At 44.1% G+C, this 13,927-nt stretch overlaps 1 protein-coding gene across 1 annotated transcript in view; it reads right to left on the bottom strand.

Annotated features, from left to right (window-relative positions):
* LOC124264028 (multiple epidermal growth factor-like domains protein 10) overlaps positions 1-13,174 on the bottom strand; it is a 28,899-nt gene extending 15,725 nt beyond the window's left edge. Inside the window, exons 1-5 of the mRNA XM_046698747.1 lie at positions 12,897-13,174; positions 10,851-11,075; positions 617-763; positions 357-503; positions 97-243 (exon numbers count right to left, since the gene is read on the bottom strand). Coding sequence (XP_046554703.1) covers positions 97-243; positions 357-503; positions 617-763; positions 10,851-11,075; positions 12,897-13,140 — 910 coding nt within the window. The 5' untranslated portion in view covers positions 13,141-13,174. The remainder of the gene's footprint in view (positions 1-96; positions 244-356; positions 504-616; positions 764-10,850; positions 11,076-12,896) is intronic.
* Positions 13,175-13,927: the final 753 nt, after the last annotated feature.

Raw genomic sequence — 13,927 nt, 5'->3', positions numbered from 1 at the left:
TTGAATAACGACACTTATCTGGTACATATGGTCAAAAGGTGACTTACAAAACGGCACAAATGGACAGTGTGCATTGACGTACAATCCTGTACATACCTGTACAGTCTGGTCCTGCCCACCCTGTTTGGCAGCCTGCATTTGAACACGCCCCTGTGTAAGAAGGACAGGAGTCCCCTGTGTTGCCACAATGACGGGAGTTGCAGTACTTGCTGCAGCTGTCTCCATAACGACCAGACACACATTCTGAAATACATGCTCATTTGAATAACGACACTTATCTGTTACATATGGTCAAAAGGTGACTTACAAAACGGTACAAATCGACAGTGTGCATTGACGTACAGTCCTGTACATACCTGTACAGTCTGGTCCTGCCCACCCTGTTTGGCAGCCTGCATTTGAACACGCCCCTGTGTCAGAAGGACAGGAGTCCCCTGTGTTGCCACAATGACGGGAGTTGCAGTACTTGCTGCAGCTGTCTCCATAACGACCAGACGCACATTCTGAAATACATGCTCATTTGAATAACGACACTTATCTGGTACATATGGTCAAAAGGTGACTTACAAAACGGTACAAATCGACAGTGTGCATTGACGTACAATCCTGTACATACCTGTACAGTCTGGTCCTGCCCACCCTGTTTGGCAGCCTGCATTTGAACACGCCCCTGTGTCAGAAGGACAGGAGTCCCCTGTGTTGCCACAATGACGGGAGTTGCAGTACTTGCTGCAGCTGTCTCCATAACGACCAGACGCACATTCTGAAATACATGCGCATTTGAATAACGACACTTATCTGTTACATATGGTCAAAAGGTGACTTACAAAACGGTACAAATCGACAGTGTGCATTGACGTACAATCCTGTACATACATGTACAGTCTGGTCCTGCCCACCCTCGTTGGCAGCCTGCATATGAACACGCCCCTGTGTCAGAAGGACAGGAGTCCCCTGTGTTGCCACAGTGACGGGAGTTGCAGTACTTGCTACAGTTGTCTCCATAGCGACCAGACGCACACGCTGAAATATACCTACAGTTGAGTGACGTCACTTATCTCTTACGTCACTCGTGTATTCAAATGTGAACTGCTTAAACTGCTCCAACTGCAGTCAGGCCATTGCATGATGATTAAATCTTGAACAGCAATCTCAGCAGCGACCGTGTCTGCTTTAAGATAATATTTTTATTCTTTACTTTGCTCTGCAAAAAGATATTCAAGCGGATTCATTCGCGGAAAATATGAATCAGTGTACTGAGACATGTTTAACTTTTTTTTGTCCTCAATTCAATTATTTCTGTAAATGAGGCATAATTGAATTTAAGTGAACCCAAAGTCAATTTGATCTAGCCAAAGAATTAGGGAGAAGAACAAATAAACCTTTTCGATTGTAAGACGATAATGAGATGACCATTTGCAAGAAACGGTTTCTGTCATGCTGTAAGAATGTTTTCCGTGGTATCAGGAGGCGGATGCTAGAAACTATTAACGTTCTAAATTCATCCAAGTTGAGTTAGTTCAGTGTGTGAAGAGGAATGCTTGGTTTCAGTAAGATACAAGGTCAATATGCACAAAATTCGTGTAGATGATGGCATTTTGATTTGGCCGTCAGTTCCTTCGGAGTGTCTGTCACGATTCAGAGAACTATAAACCATTTCATGAATAGCAAAGCCCTTGATCTGACACGTGCCGGCGAGCTAATTGCAAACTCCTTACAGAAATCACAAGCATGGTACTCTCTTCTTTTTCATGATGTCATTCATAAATTGGAAAAGCCTATGGTCATTTATCACAAGCAGTACCTAAACATTACAAGTTCCATCTGCCTGATGACAACACATTAATGAGGACACGCCTAACAGGCAGACTGACCCCAATATACACAGTAGGGTAGTATGTTGCGAAGTGGGGCTGAGATGCAAGCTGTTTAGAAGCTGGCTCATCCATTTGTGAATATGGTAACCCTTAAGAAAGATACGACCAGTTTTGTAAAGCTGGGATCTTCTCTGTAAAAACAAACTATTGCGATGTCACATTACTACATACTCATTGTGACAGCAACTTTTCATTGGTAATCTTCTAAATGAATGTTTGGACATGAACCAGAGAAAGAGTATGTTCAAATGGTCATACAGCAACCAAATAGTTGTTCGAATCCCACGAAATTTACGAGAACATGACACATGGGCACTTTAAATTGACTATTTCAACACAATGGGTACAAGGGTACAAGTCACAACACCCGTCCATTCACCGTTCTGGAACAAGTTCCACGCCGGGAGTGCTATAGGTATGTGTAAGTCCAGTACCTCGTGATGTTCAACGTCCATAGAGCCATCATATGGCACTCATGTCAACGTGGGGCGATGGGGTAGTCTAGTGGTTAAAGCGTTCGCTCGTCACGCCGAAGACTCGGGTTCGATTTCCCACATGGGTACAATGTGAAGCCCATTTCTTTTGAACCTCGCCGTGATATTGCTGGAATATTGCTAAAAGCGGAGTAATACTAAACTCACCCACTCACTCACTCACTCATTCACTCGCTCATGGCAACGTTTTCAGCAAATAGACCGACCCTGCAGTGGCCACCCATCAGTAACGACCCCACATCAATACCGATAGATTCAATCCATGCACCTCCCACACAGACTCCAGCAACATACTCTTACAGCCCATGCCACACCTGGCAAGAGAAGGTTATCTGCGAGTTCGATGACATCTACGCATCGCTAAGCCCGACGGCCAATTGTAGCACCAGATCATCGACGTTGACGTTTCCAACGAAACAGACAACACAGGCTATGGAGCCCGTCAGTGCAGAAGAGTTCTCTTTACCATGAGTCACGTTTCCTTCTCCACCGAGGCGACGGAAGACAAGACACGTGTCTTAAGGCGCACGATCAAACGTTACGTCAGGGCATGTATTCTAGAAGGGGATTGGTTTGGAGGTAGGGCGTTATGATCTGGGCTGAGATAACAGCTGTATCAATGACGCCAGTGATTGTGAATGCTCAAAAGTACCCAGGCAAGAGTTTTCAAAAGGCCGCTTTACCATTTTTTGCATCAGAACAGCAGTATCTTAATCATAACAATATCAATGTGTTATCCTGGCCCGCAGTAGCACTTGCCTTTGGGTATATTTGAAAAAAACATTCCGTAATTGAAGCTATTCGTACTACGTTATAATGAACCTTTTCGTTATCTTCTAAAATCCATGAGCACAATGCATCACCCATAATCGTCAGAGTACTGCAATTAACAACGCTCATTTCTGTATAAGCTTAATAGTTGTAATACAGAATAGTTTCTGTAGTATAGGTATCATACATTACTCCCCTAACTATCACTTCTTTGGGCGAAAATGTTGCTTTAACATCCTTGTATTATATTTTGTGAGTAAACAATGTGATATTTAAAATGGGAAGAAAATACTTGACTCATTGAAGACACTCCAACTATTTCATTATTTTGTTTAATATGTTCAAATTTAGTCATTGATTTCTGCATTTAGTAAACAATAAGCAACAAGTCAAAGACAACTGGGCAGTATTATAGTGAATATGTCCCTTGTTTGTACTTTCATCTTATTAAATATAGAGGATATTTCATGTTTCCAATGCAATATCAGTTACCTCTCATCTCATAATGGAGAAATGCTGATATTTGCAGAGATATTACACTGGAAACATGACAAATCCCATATATTCGATGCTTCAGTGATGGAAAAGAGGCATGTCCAGTGTTGCACTGTCACCAGGCAACGACTATTAAATGATGTCAGGTTAATTGTAATAGTGAGGTAACCGCATTCTACAGGTGACGTCAACATCTTTATGATATTATTACAGAGTTTAGAAAACTCAGTCATTCACTCTTATGATTCACAATAATTATTCTTCTCTTACAATATCAAAATTTGGATTTTTTGTTAATCCTAACGACCCAAATGTTGAGACAAACACTTAAAAAAATTGAAGACTTTCTATTTTATTCTTATTTTTATTTCGACCACCGACCCTAGGTTTTTTGGAAAAAAATCCGTAAACCAATTAATAAAAATAAACGGCCTTATGGTCGGTCAATCGATATACTAATGTCGTCTTTCTACGACGTGTCAACTACAGATATAGCTAAGCCATGAGGTCAAAAATGTATCTGATTCACATTTTCTACAATTGGGTAACATCTGGCAAATTACATTTATGCTGTCAGGTGACTGTAGGGATCTGAGTATTATGTACCATGTGCAAGTATTTGTGCCATGGCCCAATAGACGATTCATTTTCCCATACGGTGTGCAACCAGCCATGTAAACAGGGGCATGCTATTCGTCGTGTCATAGGACCTGCGGCTCTACACTCTGCATATTTTAATGCTCTCCAAAATGGACAATAGAACAAGGGCATAGTAAATGCAGTTACTGTAAGTGAGTGAATATGGTTTTACGCCGCTTTTAGCAATATTCCAGCAATATCAGGGCGGGAACACCGGAAATGGGCTTCACACATTGTACCCATGAGGGCAATCGAACCCGGGTCTTCGGCTTGACGAGCGGACGCTTTAACCACTAGGCTATCCTACCGCCCCAAATACAGTAAGAATAGTTTGGGACGAAGGGAACGTTAGACTTGCTTTAAATTACATAAAAATAAGACATAATAAATATAAACGTTCAGATACATTGATACAAACAATGGCTATACCATGAAGGTTGAATACTGATGTCACCCAGACCAATAGGTTATAGTAAGTAGGTCTGTAGAATTTGCTTTTCAGATTTACGTAGCATGATCTTCTCTTGTCTCCATTACATATACCAAATACCCATACATACCCAGCCAGTCTACGATTAGATATACTTACCTGGTCTACGATAAGACATACCCACCTGGTCTACGATCAGACATACCCACGTGGTCTACCATCAAACACACCCACCTGGTCTACGATCAAAGATACCCACCTGGTCTACGATCAGACACACCCACATGGTCTACGATCGAACTTACGCACCTGGTCTACAATCAGACATACTCACATTGTCTACGAACAGACACACCCAGCTGGTCTACGATCAGACATACACACCTGGTCTACGATCAGACACACCCACCTGGCCTACGATCAGACATACTCAACTGGTCTTAGACCAGACACACCCACCTGGTCTACGATCATACATACCCACCTGCTCTACGATCAGACAAACCCACCTGGTCTACAATCAGACACATCAACCTGATCTACGATCATACATACCTACTTGGTCTACGATCAGATACACCCACCTGGTCTACGATCAGACAATCCCACCTGGTCTACGATCAGACATACCCACTTGGTTTACGATCAGACAAACCCATCTGGTCTACGATCAGACACACCCATCTGGTCTACGATCATACACACTCACCTGGTCGACGATCAGACACACCCACCTCGTCTACGATCAGACACACACACATGGTCTACGATTAGACACTCCCACCTGGTCTACGATCAGACATACTCACCTGGTGTACGATCAGACACACCCATCTGGTCTACGATCAGACATACCCACCTGGTCTACGATCAGACACACTCACCTAGTCTACTATCAGACATACCCACCTGATCTACGAGCAGACACACCCATATAGTCTACGATCAGACACATCCACATTGTCTACGATCAGACACATCAACTTGGTTTACGATCAGACACACCAACGTGGTCTACGATCAAACTTACGCACCTGGTCTACAATCAGACACACTCACCTTGTCTACGACCAGACACACCCATCTGGTCTACGATCAGACATACCCACCTGGTCTACGATCAGACACACCCATCGGGTCTTCGATCAAACTTACACACCTGGTCTACAATCAGACACACTCACCTTGTCTACGATCAGACACACCAACTTGGTCTACCATCGAACGTACCCACCTGGTCTACGATCAGAAACACACCCAACTCGTCTACGATCAAACTTACCCCCCCTGGTATAAGATCAGACACATCCACCTGGTCTACGATCAGACATACCCACAAGGTCTACGATCATCCACACCTGGTCTACGATCAGACACACACATCTGGTCTAAGATCAGACACACCCACCTGGTCTACGATCAGACACACCCACCCTGTCTGCGATCATGCACACACACCTCATCTACGATCAGACAATACCTCCTGGTCTACGATAAAACTTACGCACCTGGTCTACGATCAGACACACACATCTGGTCTACGATCAGACATGCACACCTGGTCTACGATCAGACACACTCACATTGTCTACGATCAGATATACCCACCTAGCCTACGATCAGACACACTCACCTGGTCTACGATGAAGCATACCCACATGGTCTACGATCAGACACACCCATCTCGTCTACGATCAAATACCTCCTCATGGTGTACCATCAGACACATCCACCTGGTCTACTATCAGATACATTCACCTGATCTACGGTCAGACATACACACCTGGTCTAGGATCAAACATTCACCCCTGGTCTACGATCAAACACACCCACCTGGTCTACCATCAGACACACCCACCTCGTCTACGGTCAAACTTACCCACCTGGTCTACGATCAGACACACCCACCTGGTCTACGATTAGACACACCCACCTGGTCAACGATCATACACACCCACCTGGTCTACCATCAGACACACCCACCTCGTCTACGGTCAAACTTACCCACCTGGTCTACGATCAGACACACCCACCTGGTCTACGATCAGACACACCCACCTGGTCTACGATCAGACACACCCACCTGGTCTACGATCAGACATACACACCCACTTGCTCTACGAGCAAACATACCCACCTGGTCTGTGATCAGATATACCCCCCGGGGCTACGATCAGACATACCCACCTGGTCTACGATCAAATCTATCCACCTGGTCTACGATCAAACTTACCCCCCTGGTCTACGATCAGACATACCCACCTGGTCTACGATCAAAACTATCCAGCTGGTCTACGATCAGACATACCCACTTGGTCTACCATCAGATACACCCAGCTTGTCTACGATCAGACACTCCCACCTAGTCTGCGATCAAACTTACCCCCCTGGTCTACGATCAGACGCACCATCCTCGTCTACCATCAGATAAACCCAGCTTGTCTACGATCAGACACACCCACCTAGTCTGCGATCAAACTTACCCCCCTGGTCTACGATCAGACGCACCATCTTCGTCTACGATCAGACATACCCCCTGGTCTACTATCAAACTTACCCACCTGATCTACGGTTAGAAAATGCAAATCTGGTCTACGACCAAACACACCCACCTGATCTACGATCAGACACACATACCTAGTCTACGATCAGACACACCCACCTGGTGTACGATCAGACATACCCACCTAATCAACGATCAAACTTACGCACTTGGTCTACGATCAGACACACACATCAGGTCTAACATCCGACACACCCACCTGGTCTGCGATCAGACACACAAACCTGGTCTACGATAAGACACACCCTCCTGGTCTACGATCAAACATACTCACCTGGTCTACGATTAGAAAATACCCGCCTGGTCCACGATCAGACATACCCACTTGGTCTACGATTAGAAAATACCGAGTTGGTCTACGATCAAACACACCCACCTGGTCTACGATCAGACACACACACCTGCTCAACGATCAGACACACCCACCTGGTCTACGATAAGACACACCCACCTCTTCTACGATCAGACACAACCACCTGTTCTACGATCAGACACACCATCCTGGTCTACGATTAGACACATCCATCTGGTCTACGATCAAACTTACGCACCTCGTCTACGATTAGACAAGCACATCTGGTCTACCATCAGACACACCCACCTGGTCAACTATCAGACACACACGCCTGGTCTAAGATCAGACACACCCACCTGGTCTACCAGCAGACACACCCACCTGGTCTACGATCATACACACACACCTGGTCTACGATCAGACACAACCACCTGGTCTATGATCAAACTTACGCACCTGGTCTACGATCAGACAAGCACATCTGGTCTACCATCAGACACAACCGCCTGGTCAACTATCAGACACACCCACATAGTCTACGATCAGACATACCCACCTGGTCTACCATCAGACACACCCAACTGGTCTACGATCACACATACCCGCCTGGTCTACGATCAGACATACCCACCTAGTCTACGATCAGACAAACACATCTGGTCTACGATCAGACACACCCACCTGGAAAACTTTTAGACACACCCACTAAGTCTACGATCAGACATACCCTCCTGGTCTACGATCAGACACACCAACTTGGTCTACCATCAAACGTACCCACCTTGTCTACGATCAAGCTTCCCCCTTGTATAAGATCAGACACACCCACCTGGTCTACGATCAGACATACCCACATGGTCCACGATCATCCACACCTGGTCTACGATCAGACAAACACAACTGGTCTAAGATCAGACACACCCACCTCGTCTTCGATCAGACACACCCACCTTGTCTTCGATCGTGCACACACACCTGGTCTACGATCAGACACAACCTCCTGGTCTACGATAAAACTTACGCACCTGGTCTACGATCAGACAAGCACATCTGGTCTACCATCAGAAACACCCACCTGTCAACTATCAGACACACCCACTTAGTCTACGATCAGACAGATCCACCTGGTCTACGATCAGACATACCCACCTGGTCAACGATCAGACACACCCACTTAGTCTACGATCAGACACACCCACTTAGTCTACGATCAGACACAACCTCCTGGTCTACGATCAAACATACCCACCTGGTCAACGATCAGACATACCCCTCTGGTCTGCGATCAGACACACCCACCTGGTCTACGATCAAACACATCCACCTGTTCTACGATCAGATATACCCCACTTGTGTAACATCAGACACACCACCCTGGTCTACGTTCAGACACACCCACCTGGTCTACGATCAAACTTACCCCCCTGATATACGATCAGACATACCCACCTGGTCTACGATCAGACACAACCACCTGGTCTACGATCAGAGCTACCCATCTGGTCTACGATCATATACACTCACCTGGTCTACGAGCAGACACAACCACCTGGTCTACGATCAGACATACGCACCTGGTCTACGATGAGACATACCCACATAGTCTACGATCAAACATACCCACCTGGTCTATGATCAGACACACCCACCTGGTCTACGATCAAACTTACACCCCTTGTCTACGATCAGACATACCCGCCTGGTCTACGATCTGACACACCCACCTGATCTACGATGAGACACACCCACCTGGTCTACGATCAAACCTACCCACCTGATCTAGGATTAGACACACCCACCTGGTCTACGATAAGACATACCCACCTGGTCTAAGAATTCTTAACTTTGATCGTATCCAATGTGTTAAGAATGCGCTTAAAAAGTTCATAGGGCTACGAACGTTTCGAGAATAGCTCGCCTGGTCTACGATCAAACTTACCCCTCTGGTCTACGATCAGACACGCCCATCTGGTCTACGATCAGACATATCTACCTGGTCTACGATCAGACACACACCCCTGGTCAACGATCAGTCACAACCACCTGGTCAACGATCAGACACACCCACCTAGTCTACGATCAGACACACCCACCTGGTCTACGATCAGACATACTCACCTGGTCTACGATCAGACAAATGCACCTGGTCTACGATCAAACCTACCCCCCTGGTCTACGATCAGACACACCCACCTGGTCTACGATCAGACATACCCACCTGGTCTACGATCAGACACAACCACCTGGTCTACGATCAGAGCTACCCAACTGGTCTACGTTCAGATACACTCACCTGGTCTACGAGCAGACACACCCACCTGGTCTACGATCAGACACACCCACCTAGTCTCGATCAGACATACCCACCTGGTCTACGATCAGACATATGCACCTGGTCTACGATCAAACCTACCCACCTGGTCTAAGAATTCTTAACTTTGATCGTGTCCAATGTGTTAAGAGTGGGCTTAAGACGTTCGTAGGGCTACGAACGTTTCGAGAATAGCTCGCCTGGTCTACGATCAAACACACCCACCTGGTCTACGATCAAACATACTGACACGATCTGGGATCCGAACTCCCCACACTCAGTGGCGACAAACACACAAACACACTACTGATCTTAGAATCAAATAACAAATGGTATTTGTCACCAAAACTAGGTGTCTAGATGAAATCAAACGAAGCATATTCGGTGTGAAAACGAATGCTGTGCTCGTAACACTGCGTTTGTTGGAAATGTCACCAAAGAAAAATTCAGTATTTACACTGTGTAGGTTTTGGGTAGGTGGACAGGTCTAATGCCGGGCTGGGTGTTAAGGTCTGAACGATCATAAACCATGTGCTCAAGTATGATCGTTGATCAAGTGATCAAGTGTTCATCCAGGTTCAACACAATAAAATTATCTAATCAAATACAATATTCTAATTACAGTGTCTGTATGTGTTGTACTTGAATGTTAAATAGTTCTGAGCACATAACGAAATATACATTTCCACAGACGTTAACCTAGTTCTAGAAACAAACTAGTTTATAGTGCATCTGAAGTGTTTATCAGACTAGTTTCATATCTGACGCTGAAAGATGGATCCGTCTACCTGACTACAGAGAGATCTGTCAGCAGGTGGTAACATTACTCATATTATATTATCGAATATCTGTCTGTAATCATACCCCGATTACGCGTATTCTGCTCATTACGTCAATCTGTGGTTTGTGGTATCTAGACTTGATTATTTCCTGGCTACCGTGTTCTGGCTGGTCTTTCCTTGTTTATATACTTACCCCACACCTGTACTTCAACGAAGTCCAACACAGCACCATATCTATCATTATCAGTCTCTGTGTAGACAGTCAGGTAGCGCCAGCTCCCAGGGCAGGTGACATTCAGGACATCAGGGATGTCTGTACCGTCAAGGCGCCCACTAACTTTGCCACATAGATCTCCTTTTGGATCAGGTGAATTTGTCCTGGACGTGTAGAGTTGAAGGCCATTACGTCGAGGCGTATCTGCAAAAACACGTTTGCAATGTGTCATATTATCATTAATATATTAAATTTTCCCTTCTTAGATATGACCGAACTGAAGTTGCTTATGACAGTTTGATACACGTCCACAAGTGGTTGGACTGACTGAGCGTCTCGTCGTGAGTAGCATTTAACAATTCAACCTTCCATGTACTTCTCGACACATTAATCCAACGTTCGGTTGCAGCAACGTGTCAGTAACATTAGTAGCTGGAAACAGCTAAATTAATACTTTAATCATCCATCGGAGTGTCAGTAAAGCTCAGGTAATGTGCCATTACTTGTATCAAATGTTAAATGATACCATGCATGCGTAAATTAACTGTAAACGTAATGTGCTACAAGGATTGGTTTGAGAGGATACTAGTTTTACACTCTGATACATTGTACTTGTACATTCATTAATGGGCAGTGGAAGGGGCTTAGCACTTGTCTCCCATCTCCTATTAAATCCCAAGTCTCTCGAGGCGCTACTTCCAGTACTAATCTGGTTCCCGGCTCCCTTTGCGCGCGCACTCTTTCGATATGCGAGACGGGACTCAGGTACTTCAGGTACCAGATTTCCGGTGACAAGCGTATATTCAAGTACCACTTCAGGTTCCAAATTGCGCAACAGCCAAATATTACTTTTACTAGACTGGACCAAGTGTACAACCATGCACGGATATTGGCAGTCGTAAGATTTTGCTAATTTGAGGATGGTTAGATCGAAAATGTGTTATTCCTGCAAGGATTATCCGTTACTCACTGTCAACTGAAATCCATGAGACAATTCGAAAAGGTATGAAACGTTGTTGTCTCCGGAAGCACTAAGGTCTCGCGAAATACCCTGACATACTTACGGGCCCTATTGTGTGATGATAATATCCTGCCTAGTGGATTAGTGTAGCTGAGAGACAATTATTACCATCACTGTATTTGTTGTTCTTGTATTACACTGTCTCTATGAATTTGTACTGCCACACTATTTTGTACTGCCGTATTGATGTCTTAGTATTGACATGTATTTGATTTGTGAACAAATTTACATTTTGAACACAATGGTTAAATACAGCACATTTCCTTCTTGTCTGTTGGTTTGACACCTAGATCATTAACGGACTATGATACCTGGTGAGCTTTTTAGTTTCAACTAGGGAATCAACGTGTTCGTTTTCTTATGTTCACAAATGGCAACCATATCGTCTTATCCCTATATCGCTGTATCGATATATCTTGTCACCATATCGCAATATCGCCTTTCCGTTTTATCGCCATACTGTATTTTGTTCTCGCTTTATGTTATTGCTAATTCGTACTTTTTCGTACTATATTGTGTCGCGATATCGCCATGTCTTGTCATACTATCTAATTATTGCGCTAATATTTCAGGGCGATATAGCAATAGACCGAAACAATAACCTGTCATTGAATCAAACTTCTAAAAGGTTGGTATCCGATCAAACGTCGTTTTGTCATGACTCCATTGAGACATACGAGATATATGTCTTTATCCGGACATTTTGTGTGATATTGGGTTTTGTTCAAAGTAGTACTAAATTACAAAAAAGCTAAAATACCATTTAGTGAAAGTCAACTATGTGTTGAATATTGTTTCATTACTGTGATTCTGACACCCCCACCACCCGTGTTAAAGGTGAGTTTACATGTATGTTTTGCGGATTCCTTTGCTAGAGTCTTGGATGCTCCAACACTGTACAGATTTTACGTACACAGCAACATCTACACACCACATTGTGTCAGTGGGTTTCAAGAAGCATCAACTAATACACCCTTTGAACAGCAAAAGTGTGACATACTTACAGTCTGTTCTGAAGTAGATGTTAACCACTGGTGACTGTACAGGTGTCTGTAGGTCCACCTTCCACCAGGCTGTAGTTTCGTTAACTTTGGTGTGTGCTGAGTTCTCATCATTTGTTGCAGTAGTCCCTCCATCTACAGCATTACCAGCAGACTGTGAAGGACGACGTGTAGTGCTCATCCATGCTGGTTTTCCCTGGGCGACATTTTGTCTCTCACCTGCAGCAGATACTATATATTGTAACATATTTGATAACCATCTCCATCTCAGTCTGAATACACAAGAGAAACAAGTGTAAACAAATAATCACTTCACTCTGATGTTATAAATTTCAGTTTAACAAAAGAATTTTAGCTTTAAATTGGACAGCACTTCAAGTCATTCGTACCATCCGTTTTTCGAGCCATTTATCATAAAAAATATTAGCTAGGATCTCTATGTGTGATTACAATATTTATTTAGTAGATATATATTATGTGATTTGCATATGCTATTGAGTATTCGACAATATTCTCATAAGTGAGTAAGTGTAGCTTATGCTGCTTTTAGCAATATACCAGCAATATCACGACGGAAATGGGCTTCCATGGAAGGGAATTCCCCATGTGGGGAATCGAACCTGTGACGAGTGGGAGCTTTTACTACCAGGCTACCCCTCCGTCTCACAAATCTATGCTATCAAACCTAAAGGACAGCTCCTTGAAATGACAGTATCAGGTTCTTTGTTCAGCCCTGCTGCTGTAAGGTGTGTGTGTGTATTATTGTGTGGAAGTGTAGGGGTGTGTGTGTGGAGGGATTCAATTATTTTATGAGTGTTATGAGTTTGATTTGCTTTGACTCGAGTTTTTCACACAACAAAATCTTTTATTGAATTTTATAGAATTAATATCGCACTCTGAATATGAGGTGAATTTAGATGCTATTTATTAGGTCAAAAGCCAGTGTTGTCCGAAATACCATAGCGCATTTTGTTAAATCAAAGGGCGAGGTATCACAGCAGTTTAAAATAGATTTCATTCTTAACCACTCACGA

This window comes from Haliotis rubra, unplaced genomic scaffold, assembly GCF_003918875.1.
Source record: "Haliotis rubra isolate DU_JTF1 unplaced genomic scaffold, ASM391887v1 Scf903, whole genome shotgun sequence".
Lineage (NCBI taxonomy): Eukaryota > Metazoa > Mollusca > Gastropoda > Lepetellida > Haliotidae > Haliotis > Haliotis rubra.
Note: the sequence above shows the minus strand (reverse complement) of the source record. Positions and strands in the feature narration are given on the sequence as shown.